Consider the following 18,574-nt stretch of genomic DNA (forward strand, 5'->3'; position numbering starts at 1 on the left):
CGGCCGCGCAGCTGGGGGCGGCCCCCGCGCCACGGCCCTGCGCCGGGACGACGGAGCGGCCCGAGGGCGGCGGCGGCCGAGCACGGGTACGCGGGCCCCCCGGTGCGGCCTCGGGCCGGGCTCGAGCGCCGGTGAGAGGAGCGAGCGCCGAGCACCCCCTCGTGCCGTGGGCAGGGGTGCTGGGCGGCTGCTGGTCTTCTGCGCCCCGACCCCTCCGCGCCCGCGGCTGTCTAGAGGCTCGGCTGACCCGAGAGGCCTGCAGCGGCGTGGAGCACTGGGGTCGCCCGCCGCTGGCCTGGGCCCTGACTCTGGGTACGACAGGGAAGTCCCTCAGGGCTTAAACCCAACTTGAATGGGTTTTCTTTGCCTCTGCAGCTGGGTAATGCGAAGGTGGGGTGGGAGGAACCTGGCTAAAAATAGAGGATTGTGAAAACTCGACTAGTGCGTGTTATTGGTTAAAAAAAAAAAAAATGTATTACGAATAAAATGGGACTGCAATTGCCAAGCAGCTGGCAGTGTCTCTTACTGTGGGGTCTACAGCCATTAAAAGTACTGCGGAAGCCTCTCATCCGAAGTTAAACTTCGTAGTTCTTATCCCAAGTAAGGCCTTTCACCAAGTTCAGGACATTCTTCAAAAGTGTTATTTCGCCTAGAAGACTTGTTGATCCAACAATGCTTAAACCATTCGACTAATACAGTTTGGACGAGAGGTTAGTAAAGAAGTAAATGGCATCTTTAACTTCTGGATTCAAAAAATAATCAGAAACTTGAAAAAGGAGGAACTACATATTCTTCACCTTATGAAGAAGTGTGCCTCGTGTTTGAGGTTTGTGGTTCCCTATTAGGCCTTCTATCAGTTACCGGGCAGCAGCGAGAGTGTGAAAACAGAGTCCAAACACCAATGTGACCTCCCGGTTTTAGGGGAACCACCACCTACTTATTTCTGTGAGTGCTGCCCCATCCATCTTGATGATGATTCTGCATAGGTAGGGAGGAACCTAACTATGTTTTCTTAGTGGAGGATCTGACCAAACATGCTATTTAAATGAGCTGCAATTTCAGGGTGAAATTTTTCTTTTAGTTTTCATTTTAGAGAAAACTGAAGCTTACAGAGAATGAAACTGCCCAAGATCATATAGGAAGAGAAATATGCAAACCCAAGTACCTCTGTTATCACAGTCAGAATCTTGGACTTGTTGGAATCCTGAGTATACCTCTCCTCTGCCTATTGTGCTCTGGTTGGCTCCTCTGTCATTTACATTGCTAATTTAACCTTAGGGAAATATTAGATGCTATTCTGGTGTTTTCTCCTTCTATTTGCTTCCCAATTAACTTCTATAGAACTTCTTCAGAAATTTGGGATATCAGTCTAATTAACCAGGTCAATCTGTATGAAACAATGTAATTGAAGTTTCAAACAGGTAATTGCAACCACAATAAACAGTAGGCCACATGCACCCTTTCATTCCCATTTAATGGTTAATTCTCATTGGTGTCACCATATAACTTCTTAAAAAAAAAAATACATACGAATTCAACCTTTTGACTGTCCACCCCATTTGTTCCCCACTAACAGTCAATCCATTTGCAAATACTATTGGAGCTACCTGTAAAGTACATTACAGACTGACTACTTCTCACCACTTGCACTGTTGTCATCCTAGTCCCAGTGAATATTGTACAAATGATGGTACCATTAACTAAGATGAAAAAGTTCAAGGAGAAGCAGCTCTGGAGGGTAAATCAAGGTTTTTCTTGAGTTTAATATCCTTTTAGATATCCAAGTAGAACAGTTGAGTAGTTAATTTTATTTATGAATAGAGCATTTAAGATCAGAGATAAAGTCCAAGAATATAAGAGGTCATCCAGGAGTGGGGAGGAATGAGAATTAAGTCCTGGGTACTCCTGTGTTCAGAGACATAAAGAGAAGGAACCCCAAAAGGAAGTAGACAAAAGGGATAAGTGAGACAAGAAGTAAACCAAGAGTGTGGTATCCTGAAAACCAAGTACTAACAGTGTTTCAGGAAGGATGGAGGCCTTCACTGGGTCTGTGCTGTTGGGAGGGCACCAGAGATGAGCATTGAGAATTGGTTTGGCAAGATGGAGATTTGTCTGCAAAGTTCCTAAGAATCATTTTGAAGGGGTGCTGAGGATAAAGCTTGATTGGGGTGGAGAATGGTGAAAGAGAAGAGGAGTAGGAGTGATTCTTTGATGATTTACTATAAAATTAGAAATAAGGATCTATAATCAATGGTGGCCTTGGAAGGTGTTGTGTGTTTATTCCAAGATTAAAGATGTACAGTATGTTTGTTTGCTGAGAAGACTGATCCAGAGAAGAGGGAAATTTTGATGATCCAGGTAAGAGGAACTATATGTTAAGGAGCAAGACCTTGTTTGAGCAGGAGAGGGGGTCAGGACAGAGAGTCCAAAAGAAATAGGGGCTGAAGGTGCAGTAACAGATACTGCCAAGCTGATACACTTAGAGGCTGGAGGGTATAGTCATTCTCATGATTATCCTGGGAAGCAGGTATGGCATGAGTCATTATCTCCATTTCATAGATGATAAAACTAAGATTCAACCAAGTGATTTACTTAAGTCCTCACAAATACTAAGTAGCAGAATTAAGACTCACCTTAGTCTGACTCCAAGTCTTGGGCTATTAATCTTATACTAAATTTTCCATATATCCTTCACTTTTAGTGCAACTGAAGTTGATTCAGACCTAATTAGTTGGGCTTGGAACCTGCCTGATTCTTGCACTGTCACTGGGCCCTGGGTCTTGTTCAATTTCCCCTAACCTCAGTTACCTTGTTTCTAAGATGGAAACACTAATCATTGTCAGCCAGGTGTGTTGCAAGAATCAAATTAAATAATATACATGTAAGTATTTTATAAATGAAAAAGTGTTTTCTATACAAGTGTAAGATGATGATTCATATGGTTGTAGCTCAGGCTAAATAGATTCAGAAACTTGCTAGGCAGAGCTATTTTGAAACGTGTGGCAAGGACCAGACTTTAAACTTTCCCTTGCTTATGTAACATGACGGAGTAACTAATGTAAAATATCAGAGGATTTGGTATTAAAGCATCTCTGTACTTGTAGTAAGAGTGAGAATCACACCACTTCAAAGATGTGTGAAAATTGCTTAGAGGATGTCAGTCTGTCAACACAGAGGGGGGCAGGGACAATGAGAAAAGAGTTTGGAGCAAAGCTCATAATGAGTATTCAGTTCTAAACATTGTAGTTTTCATTATTTTTGTCGTTCTCATTGTCTTTCATTGTGAACTGGACACAAAACATATTTTATAACAATATGTATAGTTAGAGAGTGCAAATTCATGATATTGACCTGCATCTTTACATTAAAAATGGGGGGTAGGAACTTCATGGGAATAAGAATTTAGCTTAGGATGTAAATATTATGAGTGAGCTACCACATGTAAATTACTTCAATCTGATGTTCATTCCATTTGAGAACATTTTATTGTTTTGAGTGTATATATTTTAAATTTGCTGATTTATGTCACCTCACATTATCATTGAATGAACAGATGATTATCCATGCTTTTGTGTACTTGTTATGGTGCTATAAAGGATGGAGTTTAGAAAGCTATTTAGTTTGTTTTAAAATCATCCTTTCATAAATATTGCTTGACTTCTGTGCACAACTAAATGTTGCAAATTTAATGACAATTTTTCTTTGTAAAATTGATTTATCATTCTAACTTTTTTAAGTATTATCTAAAGTATTCTAAAATAAGCTTTGTCATAGGATCATTTGGGTAACAGCTGGTAAAATACATGTTTTGAATTCATTTTGAGTTCTGTTTCTGATGGATATCGATCCATAACATTTGTCCTCCAAAGGCTTTAATTTAGTAATATGCCATAGGGCAAAAATTTTTGGTACAAGTAAGGAAAACAGAATAGTAGCAAATGTTACTACTATTACTAAAAGACAATTATAATCTTTTTATTGTTCTGGGCAAGTTGAAAATTTTCAGACTTTCTTTATGGGTGTTCATTATTTCAAATTTGTTCTGGAAATTTTGTAGTGAAATTTTCTTGCATCAACATGTAAATAGAGTTTCACTTTTTATTTTAGGGTGGTGATTCCTCTGAAGCAACTGCCAAACCAAAGAGAAGTTTTTATGCTGCAAGGGATTTGTACAAATACCGACATCAGTACCCAGTAAGAGTGTAGGATGTTTTTCTTTTAAATGTAAAATATTTCCCTTCTGTTTTCCTAATTTTATGGTGCCAATGAGAAAAACATCAGAAGGGTCCTTGTGCCTTTTTTTGTATTTCCATGTACTAGAGATTGATTTATTTTTTCCTTTAGCAGAACTTCAAAGATATCCGATATCAAAATGACTTGAGCAATCTTCGTTTCTATAAGAATAAAATTCCATTTAAGCCAGATGGTGAGTAATCTGCTACTTTGGTAAAAAGCAAACTTTAAATAATAGCATACACCTGGGTATTCTTTGTTTATTCCATGGTTAGTACATTTTTATTGCATCTGTAAACTGACTTTACCATTCAGTCAAATGTGTCTCCAAAGTCCTAGGCTTTAGGATTGTGGACACACTTGGTAAATTCTGGAGGAGTAGCTATTTGTTAGTGATACCTTCCCACAATTTGTATATCATCACTATTATCTGAAAGGTACTAGAGGCAATGTTTTGTGAACAGAAAAGACATTTATAGATTTATAGAACCATAAAGTTTTAGACTACTAAGGATTTTAGAGGAGTTCAAATTCAGCTTTCTCATCTTAAAAATGAGGTCAGAGGGAGTTCAGTGATTGACTTGCTGGGTCACTCAGCTAATTGTCTTGTTAGGTCTAGGTTCTAGGGTCCACTGTTCTTTCCAGTATGCCATACCCTTAAATTATTTAGAATGTGAGTGAAAATGCTGTCTGTATTTGGAATTATCTTTCCTGTCAGTTTCAGAGCTATGGGTCAGGAAGATACAGCCATCCCAGTTTAGTGTTCCAGGATCCTGGGAAAGGGAGTGAGGATGCGGTAGATCTCCATCTACTTCTGCCAAAAAAATTTGTCTCCTTCACAACTCTACAGTTGCCCTTGTAGGATCTTTTTCAAACCCTTAGGGAGAGGATGCAGCTGCTATGGTAATTTGACCACAAAATTGCATATTTCATTGAAGCACCACACTGTGGTTCATGATGGGCAGCCTCATTTTATCCAGGTCAAACCAGGGAAGCTGAAGCCAACTTCTCTCTTTAGAGTCCCTTTCTGTTTGAGATGACTATACAGTTTTGGTTCTTGCTCCTTGTTCTTCATGGAAACTGAGCCAAATCCACATCAAAGTGAGTCAGGAAATGAGGGTCATGGATTGTAAGACTTTCAAGGTGGCAAGATATTGCATTCTTTGGTAATCTGGAGGAACGAGATCCTGCTTTTCCTCCTTGAACTGGAGAAAAGAGATCTAAAGGCTGGATTGGGTATTAAGAGGAGGGAGTCCCAGTTTCTGTACTGAGAAATGTATAAATTGGGAATCAAGTGGCCACATCTGCTGTTTTCGAACTTTCTGGTGTCCTAAAAGCCTGCTTGAATTTGAAGGAAAACCTCTGGATAAAAATGCACTTTCTGTTTACTAATGATAGAAATATGCTGCTTTTATTTTAGTCAATGGAAAAATATTAACTAAATTATTAGTTTTGTTAGGACTTGGTGTAAGAAAACCTTTTGAAGAAATGCACATAGTTTGTTGATTTGTCTCTAATTTGAATGTCATAAAACTCAGCTAAAGAAATGCCTTTAAGTGTTAGAAATAGTGAACATAAATTTATGACAGTATTTAACTCTATTTTTACATTTCTAGTGGTGAATTTATTTTTGAGTTAATAATTTAAAGCTCTGGCAGCTTCAAGCAACACATAAAATTTTTTGTATTTTATCACAAAATTTATTTTGAAACCTTAGATAATGGGGGTCAAAAATGTTAGCTAAGGTCACATTAAACCTTATTCTAGTGTATTACACAAATGTGTCAATTCACACACTTTGCTCTCCTGTGTGCACACAAATGCACACTTGCCAGTAAGCATAATTTGCTGTGGTATATTTTACTTATTAAGTGGGAACAGAGGTCATTGGAGGGGAAAACAATGACAAAGGCGAATGGTTTTAGCATTTTACCAAGTACGGAAATGGTGATCTCTGGAGGAAAGAAGGAAGTGAGCTATGTTTAGAGAAGTACTATGCTTCTATTTTCATAAGATTGACTAAATGGCTACATAGTCAATTGTAAGGACCTTGAGTATCAGGAGGATTTTACCATAGGAAGTTCTTGTAGGGGAACACTGGGACATGGTAAAAGAGTATACTCTTCAGAAATAGAAAGACCTATGTTCTACTCCCTAGATTTATTTTTTCACTAGTGTGTGAGCAGCAAATTGCACAATTTCCTTAGGAAAATGGGAGAATACTGAGAATTTTTTCTTACAGGGCAGGTAGTAAATATTTGTAGATTAGCAAGTCTCTGTTGCCAGCTACTCAACTTTGCTATTATAATATAAAAGCAACCACAGATAATACATAAATTAATCTTTGTAGCTGTGCTCTGATAAAACTTTATTTATAAAAGAGCTGGCAGGCTCATAAATAACCATAAATTCCAAATACTGTGGTGGGAAGAGGGTAAGAAGCTCATTTGGCCACACGTGGGAACTTCAGCAAGAAACAGCTCTGAAGCTAAACTGCTGTGTTTCTACTTGGAATTTAGTTCTTTTTCATTATTGTTTTATTTTAGAATATTGAACAATGAATAAAATGCATTTCAGAGTGAATTTTGAACATAAATTATTGGCCCAACTGCTAGCTATTCCTAGCTATAGGATATTCTTCTTTAAAAAAACATTATTCTTGTGTACTATTTTTAAATTTTAAAAAGTTTTAATATAAAACTCAGGTAATTCAAATCTTAAAATGCCTTTGCAGTGTTTTAATCCTCTCTTTCATTTTCTAAATATTTACCGTTTAGGTGTTTACATTGAAGAAGTTTTAAATAAATGGAAAGGAGATTATGAAAAGCTGGAGCACAACCACACTTACATTCAATGGTCAGTTACATTTTATCTATCTTGAACCATGTCCTATTTAATTATGTATGCTTTACAGACAATGTTAATAGAAAAAATTTTATTTTATTTTTTAAAATAGGCTTTTTCCCCTGAGAGAACAAGGCTTGAACTTTTATGCTAAAGAGCTAACTACATATGAAATTGAGGTAATGCAGACTCATTTCATTTTATGTAAAGTGGCCAAATAATAGTGTCATTTTATTTTCCTGGTAGCTACTAAGTCATGTCAGCTGACCCTTTTTTCCATTTTTCTTATTAGGAATTCAAAAAAACAAAAGAAGCAATTAGAAGATTCCTCCTGGCTTATAAAATGATGCTAGAATTTTTTGGAATAAAACTGATTGATAAAAATGGAAATGTTGCTCGGGCTGTTAACTGGCAGGAAAGATTTCAGCATCTGAATGAGTAAGTAAAGCCCTTGTGATAAATAAATGGTATTTTCCTGTAGTCAGAGTTCTCTGTGGAACATAGGAATAGCTAGCAGTTGGGCCAATAATTTATGTTCAAAATTCACTCTGAAATGCATTTTATTCATTGTTCAATATTCTAAAATAAAACAATAATGAAAAAGAACTAAATTCCAAGTAGAAACACAGCAGTTTAGCTTCAGAGCTGTTTCTTGCTGAAGTTCCCACGTGTGGCCAAATGAGCTTCTTACCCTCTTCCCACCACAGTATTTGGAATTTATGGTTATTGTTTACATGCAATCTTCTGTTTTCCTTCTACTGGGCTTCTTGGGTCACAGTCAATTTCTAACACCTTCAAGCTTGATGCTTCTTAGATTAAATTCATGATTTAAGCCTATGATGTATAGCAATCATTATATAGAATCGAGATGTACCTGTGCCTTTTACTAAAACAGAGGAGATATTATAATTATCTTTACTATTTAGGTAAAATCAAAAACACATGTTTTAGCTACTAACCCCCAAAACCTACAAAGAAAAATGTAACATAGCTTATTTGGATATGTTCTGCTATTTTATTTTGCTTGGATATTTATATCTTCCATCAATACTTATAACCAAAAGCTTATTTTTAAAAATATTTTCTTCATACGCAAACTGGCTTTCTTTTTTCTTTTAATTATAGAGTAACTTATAAGAGCTGGACTATAAAACCAACAGTTTTAAAACACTTTTTAGCACATTATAATTAGCTAACTGGGCAAGTACTAAGAGGAGAAAAAGAGAACAAACTTAAGTAATTCAAAGTAATTCTTTGGTCAGAACAATGTGAATTTTGGCATCAGTTATGTAAATGATTTGTCTTCTAGGACTTTTGTCTTGCATTGGTAAAATGGATATAAAAAAGTTGAGCCTTCTTTTTCCTTTTTAGTTATTATCAACACTATTAAAATGGTAACTTGTATGAAAATACTGAGGATATGTGCATAAAGATTATGATTCTGATTAGCTAATCCCTTAACTCATAACTCAAATTAAGTTTTGATGTGTGTGTGTGTGTGTGTGTGTGTGTGTGTGATCTCTACCTGAGCAGTGCAGGTAAGTATCTCTGGACAAAGTTTGTAAGCACTTAGGTCACGCTGTCAAAGAAAGCTGTATGCTAGTAGCCTATTGTTAGGAAGGATGGTTGAAGTAAGCCTTTAGAAAGGGTCGGATAGGGCCACATTTTTTGTGTACTCACATATAGCACTTCAAAGCTTCTTCTTTTCAACTTGGTTTTGGTCAGAATAGCAATCTTATTTAGTAAATTTTTGTTGAATGAATAAATCATGAACAAAATGTGGTTTTCAGCCTCCTTGGGTTTTCTTGTCAGATCCTCTGATTTATAGCTATAAACAGGGCCCTTTCTGAAGGCTTTAGCTGAAAGATCTCCTGTCTTGAGTCAGGGGAGGGGAGTCTGAATTAGCAGTCCTTCTCAATCTGCTCCATCTAGCTACCTTTCCTCTACTGTGTATTGTCTCTCTTTGCCTTTCCAGTTCTGGATTAACTGTCTTAGAATCTGCCAGAAAACATTTCCTCTCTGGTTTAGTTGCCAAAAATTTTGTCGACTAGATTTGAACAAATCATGTGGGATGATATGAAAATGTCTATTCCATCTTCTTCTTCTGTTGGGTCCTTTTCTCATTTATTCTTAAATGTCACAGTGTATATGTGGTTTAATCTGTATGGCATCTTAAGTTTTCTAGAGTAGGCAAAGAACTCAGTATACTTATAGTAGCTAAGCAAAGGAAAATTACTGAATCAAAAGAAATGAAATAACATGGACTAAACAAGTGACCATTTTAAAAGAAGTGAAATATTTCCAGTCATGAGAGTACAGAGATATAGACCAACCGCTAAGATGTAATTATGATTTTATTTGTAATCAGCTTAGATTACTGAGCCATACTGGGACATATGTTAGGCCCAGAAATCCCTTCTAACTTTCCTATTTTCTGGTTCTTGCTTTTTGTGTGTTCTCTCTTCACCTATCTAGTTTCCTGGCCATGTCCGACTGTTTATTGCCTTTACGTCTGTTGAAGCCCAATTGCTTTTCTATGTGTTGTACATCCTCAAGACTGCTTGTAACACTAGTGGGTTTTAGCCACTCTCCTCTCATTCGTTGTGACACTTACATCAAATCATACTGAAACACCCAATTGTTCTCTTCCGTAATTTTATTTCAAATCCCTGATCATCATTTTCTTCAACCCAAGTTTTTGTCCTTTTATACTGTAAATATGTTAATTGGAGAATATGTAGATAAAGATAAATGTGTACAGATATTTTAACTTGACCATTCATTGAAGATTAATTGTATGAAATTGAGCTGGTTGCAAATACATATTCATTTTGTCACATAGCATCTCTTGTAAACATTCTTCCACCTTTCCATATATCAATTTTTCATAGACATGTGAAGCAGATGTTACTCAAGAGTTTTCTCACTAAGTTGTTCAAATACACAAACTCCATACAAATGTAACAATTAAGTCAATTCTACCGTTGGTGACACATTGTCTTAACTTCACCCAGATTGTACTGTCTCCAAACACTCTTATTTCTTAACTATGAAAAAATACAAATTCATAAAACTAAAACATATCTGTGCTATTTTTTGCCCTTTAGGCTTCAAAGAGTTGGATGTAAAGACACTACTTAGTATAACAATACTTAGTATAATACTTGGTAAACATCCAGAAGGATAGAGATGTTAAAAATTGTTGTTACACTTGTCTTTTCCAGTGTATGGTTAGCCTGAATCATTAAGATTTTGTTTTGTCCACATTCTTTCATTACAATATAAGGCCATGGGAAAACCCCCTTCCATACCTAAAATAATTTGTCAATATCCTTCTCTACCATTCTCAAATAATTTCCTAGTTATTCCTAAGTGAAGACTCTGAGTACTTTTGGAAGCTAGGACAGAACTTTGTAAAAAGGGAAGTGTCTGAGCTATAAAACAGGTTTCAGAAAGTAAGAAATTTAAGTGCTGGTTCTGGTTGTGTGGGAATGTTGGATAATACATACCTGAGCTGTTGATGACACACATGATTAATACGTGTAGCTGAAGACTCCTTTAGGCTTTGGTCTGGCCTGTGTAAGGCAAGGATTGAGCTGAATGAATTTGTGGAAGTAGAGTATGAATAGTGAAAAAACACACTGGGAAAGCATTAATCCAATAATGGCCTTAGTTTTGAGATAGAGAAGAAAGATGTTAGTGTAATTTGGGGAAAGATTGCATCTTTGGAATGAAGGCCCACAGAAATGAGATTTAAATTTTTCTGATAGTGTAAGAGGAGGTGAGAGTGACCAGGATGGAAGAGAATTAGGTTATTAATTTGGAACAGGTACAAATTTGGTGGTTCTCAATAACAAATCTTTAGATATAATGATAAGAATAATAATGTTAAACAGTATCCAATATTTGTTGAGTTTTTCATGTCCTGTATATCTATAAATTCACTTGATCTTGATTTTTACAAAAGTCCAGCAAGTTGTGGGATGTTTTCCCCATTTTATAGATGAAGATACTGAGACTAAGAGAGTCATCATGATTTCACATAGCTGCTAAGTGACAGAGCCAGAGTATGACTGACTCTGAGGCAACTGTTAAATGATGCTCTGTTAAATAAGTCATTTTTGCATCCTTTGTCAGAATTGTTCTAGCCAGGTAGAACGGTTTTTGCTGCTTTCCTTGTGAATTTGACTTACGTGGTGGATTTTGCTGTTTAGTTGACACTATTAATAACACCATTCAGCTTTTAGATAATGTTTTTATGTTCAACCCTAGCTACCTTTGATGAGTACTATACATCATTGGTAGTGTTGCAGCCACAGAAGTTACCCCTTATCCACATGGTATAGGTTCCAAGCCCCCAGTGGATGCCTGAAACCATGGAAGGTGTAGAATTCTATGTATACTATGGTTTATTCTTATACTTACATGCCTTTGATATAGTTTAGTTTGTAAATTAGGCATGGTAAGGGATTAATAATAACAACAACTAATAAATAAACAGAACAGTTTTAATAATATACTATAAAAATATTATGTGAACATGGTCTTTCTTGTTTTCTCAAAATATTTTATTGTACTGTACTCACCCTTCATATAATGATATGGTACTATGCTATGGCTGGTTGTGGTAGCTCCTGTAAATGCTCTTTTAAACCACTTGTCCTCAGTCCTTGGTGAATTTAATAAATAAACAATTTAATACCAGGGGGCATAAATTTAAATCTAAATATTTTTCCAATACAAAGAACTAAAAGGGCAGAGTTTGTTTTATACATTTGAGTTTCACATAGATTGAGATTACATTGAGGTGTAAAGTTTTCATAAACTCTTATTCTTTTTATCAATATTTAAGAAAATCATTACAAGGCATATTTCCTTGTCTTACACTTCCATAAAAAAATGTTTTCCCAATAGTTTGTATTCTCCTGCTTTCTTCCCCTTAGTTCCCACCATCCACCTCATTTTATGCAATCCTCTCTTCCAGGTCCCAGCACAACTATTTAAGAATCACCCGTATTCTCAAAAGCCTTGGTGAGCTTGGATATGAAAGTTTTAAATCTCCTCTTGTAAAATTTATTCTTCATGAAGCTCTTGTGGAAAATACTATTCCCAATATTAAGCAGAGTGCTCTGGAGTATTTTGTTTATACAATTAGAGATAGAAGAGAAAGGAGAAAGCTCCTGCGGTTTGCCCAGAAACATTACACGCCTTCAGAGAATTTTATCTGGGGACCACCTAAAAAAGAACAATCAGAGGGAAGCAAAGCTCAGAAAATGCCGGCCCCTCCTGCCTCTAGTCATAACAGTCAAATGTCTATGCACAAAAAATCCAAGGACTCCAAAACTTCCTCTTCAGCTGTTCATTTAAATAGCAAAACAGCTGAAGAAAAAAAAGTGGCACCAAAAGAGTCTGGGGAAGAGACAGACAGGCCCAGCCCAGAGCCCAACAATGAAGCTGCCAAACCAGAAAACACAGAGGACAGTGATACTGAAAATTCAAATGCTCAATCTGAGAAAACAGTTACTACTCCAACAGAAAGAAAGGAGAGTTCATCTCCTTCTGAAAAAGAAGAAGAGGGCGAAAATCATAACAAAGACTGTGAAAATCCTGGAAATACCAGTTGCCATGATGAGGTACTATTACAGTGAATTATCAGAAAATCAAAAGCCAGTTTAGGTTAAGGGAGGAAAAAGCTACTGTCTAATTTATCCTAAAGAACAGAGATGATGTCATGTTTCCACTGTTAGCCACCTGTTTGTGTTTTCTCTTGTAAGCATTTTGTTGTTATTTGTTTATTTTGGATGACAATGAATTGGATATTTAATGAGAGGATTTAAGACCACATCTAATAAATGAATATATTCTGTAATGGTTTTAGGATGTGAGTTTTCAAATTCTGTATATAACAATTACTTTAAACTTATTTTCAAGGTGTCTAGAAATAATCATGTAGTATTTGATATGCATGTCAAATATGTTCTTTCAAGAGACTACAGATTCCATGAAAAAAAATCAAGACAACATTTTCATTGTGTCTCCATACTTTTACCTGATTTTTAGATTAATTTTTGAAGTAGGAAGAAAAAGTTTAGTTTTTCCAGATATATTCAGAAAATATTTTGAATTCTTTGATCCTAATGCTTCAATGTGTTTATTTTTAGATTCTGATAAGTGAAATGGAGGTCCTGGGGGAGCTCTGACCTCCCCAGCTAATCTGTCAGTCCTGCTGTCTTCTTTCTCCCTCTCTCGCCGTTGAGCCGCCGTCTTTGTCAGCTACCAAGTGTATTTATAGTATAAATTAGGATAATCATCTTCTTGACATCTAAATGGAACAGAGGGCAACTTTTAATTGTATGATTTCAGAGTATTCTTTAAAATAATAATAAAAATATTTTCTGTATTAAGTGCTTAAAAACAAATTTTGGTGCAAAAGTCCAAAAAAGAACTTTACTTAAATGGCTGTTCCACATAAATTTGGTGGTTGATTCTGGATGCAGATGACTGAAGAATTAAAAAAGGAAAAAAGGAAATTATTCATTTTTAAAAGGCATGCCTCTTGCACTATCAATAGGCATATCTCTTAACTCATTAATATATCTCAGTGATACGTGGATTATTAAATTACTATGTTGTTTATTCTACAGTGTATCTTTTAATATATACATATATATATATAGTTTTGCATCTTTAATTTATCAAACTTTCAAATCGAGAATAGTTTGAAATTTCATATATTCAGTTCTAGTAAGAACTTAATTTATTACTAATACTTACTGAAAACAATTTTATTTCCAATAATATTATACTAATTACTATTAAAATCAGAAAATAATCAGAAACACTGTGATGAGAACTTCAAAACATATACACAAATATGGAAAAAGCAATGAATATATAAACATTTTCACATTATATCACTTAGAAATAAATTGACTTTTTTTTTTTTTAATCTCTCTTTCACTTTTAAGAAAAGTTCTATTTACTTTAGTCCCCTGGAGGATTTTTTTATATGGCCTATTTCATATCCCATCATATCGTCTTCTGTTATATTTATTGATCCACACTTTAAGCAGTGGATTTCTAGAAAATAATCACACTGATAGTATGTTTTTAGAAATATGATTTTATTGCTTTGAAATTTATGCAAAAACACCCCACTTGCTTAATCTTGATTTTTTTCATGAAAGTCTTAGTAGCACTCATGTTTTATTTCATGTTTCAATATGTAGAATATAGAATACCTTATCATTTTTAGTTCCTATAACATGTCAAATTGAAGTACTAAGAATTTGAGATAACAGTTTAAGTGTGTTATTTCCATTTTTTTTTTTTCTTTTTACACGCAGGAAATACATGGATCCTCTGACATGGTGCTTGTCACAGCAGTGTCCCTGTAGATCTTAATAAACAGTTCCACAGAGTTTAGTGGATAAGAGTGAATTGTCAAATTAGGCTGAATTATAGGAATAATATTAATTTAATTCAAAATATCTTACTAGTTGTGTATAGACAGTGTATAGACACTTTCAGACTGCTTTCTAAATGCTTAATATTAAACATGTGACCAGATTAGTATCTGGTATCTATTAATACTTTTAATATTTTAATTTAACTTCTAATATTTTTAACAGTTACAGATACTAATCCGGTCACATATGTTTAATATTAAATGTTAGTAACTGTTAATAGATAAGTAACTGTTAATATTTTAACAGTTACCATTACCAGATACTAAAATAAATGAATATAATCTGAACTACTTAGAAATTACAGCATATTAAAGCCCTCAGAAGAAAAACATTTCATTTAACAGTTTAATTTTTAAAATATTATTCTTTATGAGGGATTTTGTTACATTGTGCTACTTTATTTGAGAATACTTAGTATCAAGGGGAGAACTTCCTGGCTTCCACCCAAAATAGTGGCCTTTTTCCATCATGTGTTTTTTAAATGTATATTCATATGTGACTATAGTTTCCTACATTTAATCTGTAAATAACTAATGAGAGAATTATTAAGTGGATAAGTAGGGATGACATTCCTTTTGCAGATAAAAATTAAATGTCTAGAACTTTTTATATTAAGAATACTTTGTATATTTAATGGTTTTTTAAAATAAGATCTATAGATATGTGTTTATGTGTGTCTTAGATATGAAACTGCCCCCTGGGTTTAACTTCTGTTTTGTATTTTTAAAAACTACCATGTGCTTGCAGAAATTTACAGAGAAGCTGTTATAGAAAATTCAGTGAAGCATGGCCAAATAGCTAGAAACATTATTGTATATTTGCAAATATAGTCTTTATTGTTGTACTACAGGCTGCAAGGATAGTTAATATTGGCTATTAATAAAATAGTAACTTGAATTTCATGGCAAATAGATGTTATATTGCTTGTTTAGTCTAGTATATTTCTAATATTTTGTGCTTTCATATATCAAAGGAGATAAAATATGTGAAATTATTTTGAAATACTGTAAAGTGATATATAAGATATATTTCTGTACAGTAGAGAAGTTTCTAACATTAAGATTATTGCACCATTATACATTATCATGCTCAATCTCATAAAAAATTCAAAAGAATCATAAAAGAAATGAAGATATATCTGCTTTCTCTAAATCAAGTCAGTTGTCACTTTAAAAATTATATTGTAGAGTTTTGTTTTAGATTTTGAGAGTACTTTTTTTCCCAGCTTCAAAGAGAAAATAAAATTTACAACTCAGGAGTTCTTAGGGAAGTTCTGGTATTTTTTGCTAAGTATTAAAAATATAAGCATAAAAATGGCATAAAACCTGTTATAGTCATTATGTTTCATATTTTGTCATAAAATTACCTATTCTGCTTCTAGCTTTTATACTTTAACCTGAGTGAAAGTATGATGAAAAAGGAAAAACAGTATAATATATCTCTGAGTTAGTCTTTAAAACATCATTTTGGTAAAATAAACCATATCAAATTGTCAAAATTTGGTTAGATTGATGAATAAGAGAATATTTGATTAATTGTTTTAATGCTAAATGTCCCAAGTCAATAGAGTTATGGCTGAGTTTATAATCCACTGAGTAACTAAGTCAAACATTTATTTTTTAAGAAACTGTATTAGAGGTTTTTCTTAAATCTCTGTTATGTAAACCAGGAACAGAAAGATGTTGCTTACTTTAATTTAATGACATCTACAAGTCTTTAATGTCCTTTGAGGTAAGTAGATCCCTTGTTACAGAAATGTTTTCAGGATTTCTATTTTGTTTTCCATTAGAAAATTCCACTTTATCTTTGCATGTGCGTTCAATATAAGGCAGGAATTAGACATGATAGGGTCATTTAAATGCAGGTGCAGTTGTAGTGAAAGATGATCTGAGGAAATGTTGGACTTAGGAATTGTGTCTGTCCCCTGACTTCTTTCAGTATTGAGTTCTGTGTGGCTCATTACAGGAACAGATTTGTGTGGGCAATCTCTAGGGTGACAGTGAGTCCTGCCCTGCCTTCTGCCTTGTTCTAGTTATCCAACCCACCCAGCAGATTGAGTTCAGGGACAAACTGTAGAAATCTCTTACTACTGAAATTAATAATCTTATAGTTATGAATGCCTGGAGGTGTCCAGATGTGCCTTAATGAATGTAAATGGTTTTCATTCCAATGTTTACACTTTTACTCCATTGTAAAATCTTGTCATAAGGAACTATTCAAACCATGTATATCACATCAGTTATTTTAATGAAATTTACTTTGGTGCTTTATCATTTTGGAGAAATTGTCATTTGGAATAAGAGCATAAGTTCATAAAAAAGTGTACTCACCACAGTCTATGTGATGTTTGACAAGAGTTTCGAGGAAGAAAGATTAACCTGTATTGTTTCATGTGTTCATGCTTTTTCTTTGCTACATGCTCTAATTTTCACTTTAACCATTCCTTAGTTACTACAAGTAATATTTATCTGTGTTTTACTTCTTTCTTGTTCTTAGATTCAGATGGATGCAGAAAATGGTGTTATATAAGAGAAGTCATTAAAACTTTAATCTCAGTAGATGTTTGTAGGAACCTAAAATTAATTTGAAAAACTTATGCTATAATCTTATACATTTTTTAAAGCCCTGTTCTTTTTTTTTCTTCCTAGATTAGAGAAAGTGTTCTGTGTCATCAACTTTTCCTATTTTGTTGTGAAGTTTTTTGTTTTAGTTATTTGTGGGAAATAACTACTTAATATGTTGTTTTCCTGGATCAAAGTCTTCATGTTGGAGACTCTTATTAATTTTTTTGTATTATGGCCCAAACCTTGGCTAGAGGTAGAGGTCAGAGAGGGAGAGGTGACTAAGACCCCAGCAGATACTTTGGGGAAATGGAGCCTGCACTGGGTTTTACCCTCTTCATTGACCTGCTGGGTCCTCAGGGCATCTTCTGGATCATGAGCATGTTGAGCCCTATGATTTCTGACCTCTGGGGAGGATAGGCTGCTTTGCACTCCACACACAATTTTAATGGGTATCAGTTTTGACAAAATATCTGCTGTAATTTATTTGCCACCACTTTGTAGTTGTTTACAAAATTGTGAGTAATTAGGATCTGCTATATAAATTGTGACTCTTTATAATTATCTTAGGAAGCATTAAAATGCCAACCCTGCATGCACCCCCCCCAACCTTTAATAAAAATTTGGTTTGCTCTTTCAGAGTAACATACAAAAACTTTTAATAAAATGATTAAAAGAAAAGGTAATAATGCTCACATGTTATGCTAAAAGATCTTTTTTTGTAAATCAGAACACCTTAAGAAAAATATTTAAATTATGATATTTATCATATTTTCATTTTTTAAATTTTAAAGGAGTTTGTGTAGCAGTTTCTATTCATTAGGAGATTAGTTACATATAAGTTTAGGTCCAAGAAATGTTCAACTTTTGCACTCATTGGTCAATTGTTTTGTTTTCTCCAGTGCTAACAGATTTAGTTTCATGTGGAAAAAAAGAAAACTAATGAAACAAAAAATTAGAAACAGTAATAAGAAACCACAGAAATAAAGACCACAAATTATAAATTTGTACAAGTGTCAGTATTATTGGAAGTAAGTGAGGAATGGTCTAAAGAAGGTCAGTGGTGGGATTCGCTCTGAGAATCATCTCTGAACTATTTGTGCCAAGGAGATCAGGGATTGATGTGGAAATAGATCTGTCAGTATACTCACTTAAACCACAAATTTTGCCTACTCCATGTTGGAATCTTCCCTTAGACTGATGGATTTAATCAATGATCAGATACCAAGTTTAATTCCTTTGTCTATGTGTACCAACAGTCAGTGGTTTTACCAACTAGAAGTTCAATTGAGGGACAGGCTGCAGAGCAGGAGAAGGACTCAGTGACAGGTGGGTTGTTAAAGAAGTACTGTTTCCCACATGGTCAAGAGCTGCCAGCACAGTGATCGTGGGGCATTACCATTCAGAGAAGCAAGTGAGAGCAAAACCTTAGGTCCTCTGACAACTTCCCACCCTCCCCCCCCCCCC

The 18,574-nt window shown here is 34.8% G+C and overlaps 1 protein-coding gene across 5 annotated transcripts in view; it reads left to right on the forward strand.

The window, feature by feature from the left end:
- The first annotated feature begins 716 nt into the window (after nucleotides 1–716).
- Ogfrl1 (opioid growth factor receptor like 1) overlaps nucleotides 717–18,574 on the forward strand; it is a 54,759-nt gene continuing 36,901 nt past the window's right edge. The window contains exons 1-8 of one of the 5 annotated variants that reach the window (XM_048805629.1): nucleotides 718–2,358; nucleotides 4,108–4,194; nucleotides 4,345–4,426; nucleotides 7,011–7,089; nucleotides 7,190–7,256; nucleotides 7,370–7,515; nucleotides 12,062–12,710; nucleotides 13,239–18,574. The exon at nucleotides 13,239–18,574 is cut by the window's right edge and continues 673 nt beyond it. In XM_048805629.1, the coding sequence (XP_048661586.1) occupies nucleotides 2,350–2,358; nucleotides 4,108–4,194; nucleotides 4,345–4,426; nucleotides 7,011–7,089; nucleotides 7,190–7,256; nucleotides 7,370–7,515; nucleotides 12,062–12,710; nucleotides 13,239–13,277 (1,158 nt within the window). In that variant the 5' untranslated portion in view covers nucleotides 718–2,349 and the 3' untranslated portion in view covers nucleotides 13,278–18,574. Of the gene's footprint in view, nucleotides 2,359–4,107; nucleotides 4,195–4,344; nucleotides 4,427–7,010; nucleotides 7,090–7,189; nucleotides 7,257–7,369; nucleotides 7,516–12,061; nucleotides 12,947–13,238 lie in introns of those variants that run through there. The other 4 variants (XR_007348552.1, XR_007348553.1, XM_015487903.2 and 1 more) reach the window with 4 other exon arrangements.

The sequence above is a fragment of the Marmota marmota genome, unplaced genomic scaffold (genome assembly GCF_001458135.2).
Source record: "Marmota marmota marmota unplaced genomic scaffold, marMar, whole genome shotgun sequence".
Lineage (NCBI taxonomy): Eukaryota > Metazoa > Chordata > Mammalia > Rodentia > Sciuridae > Marmota > Marmota marmota.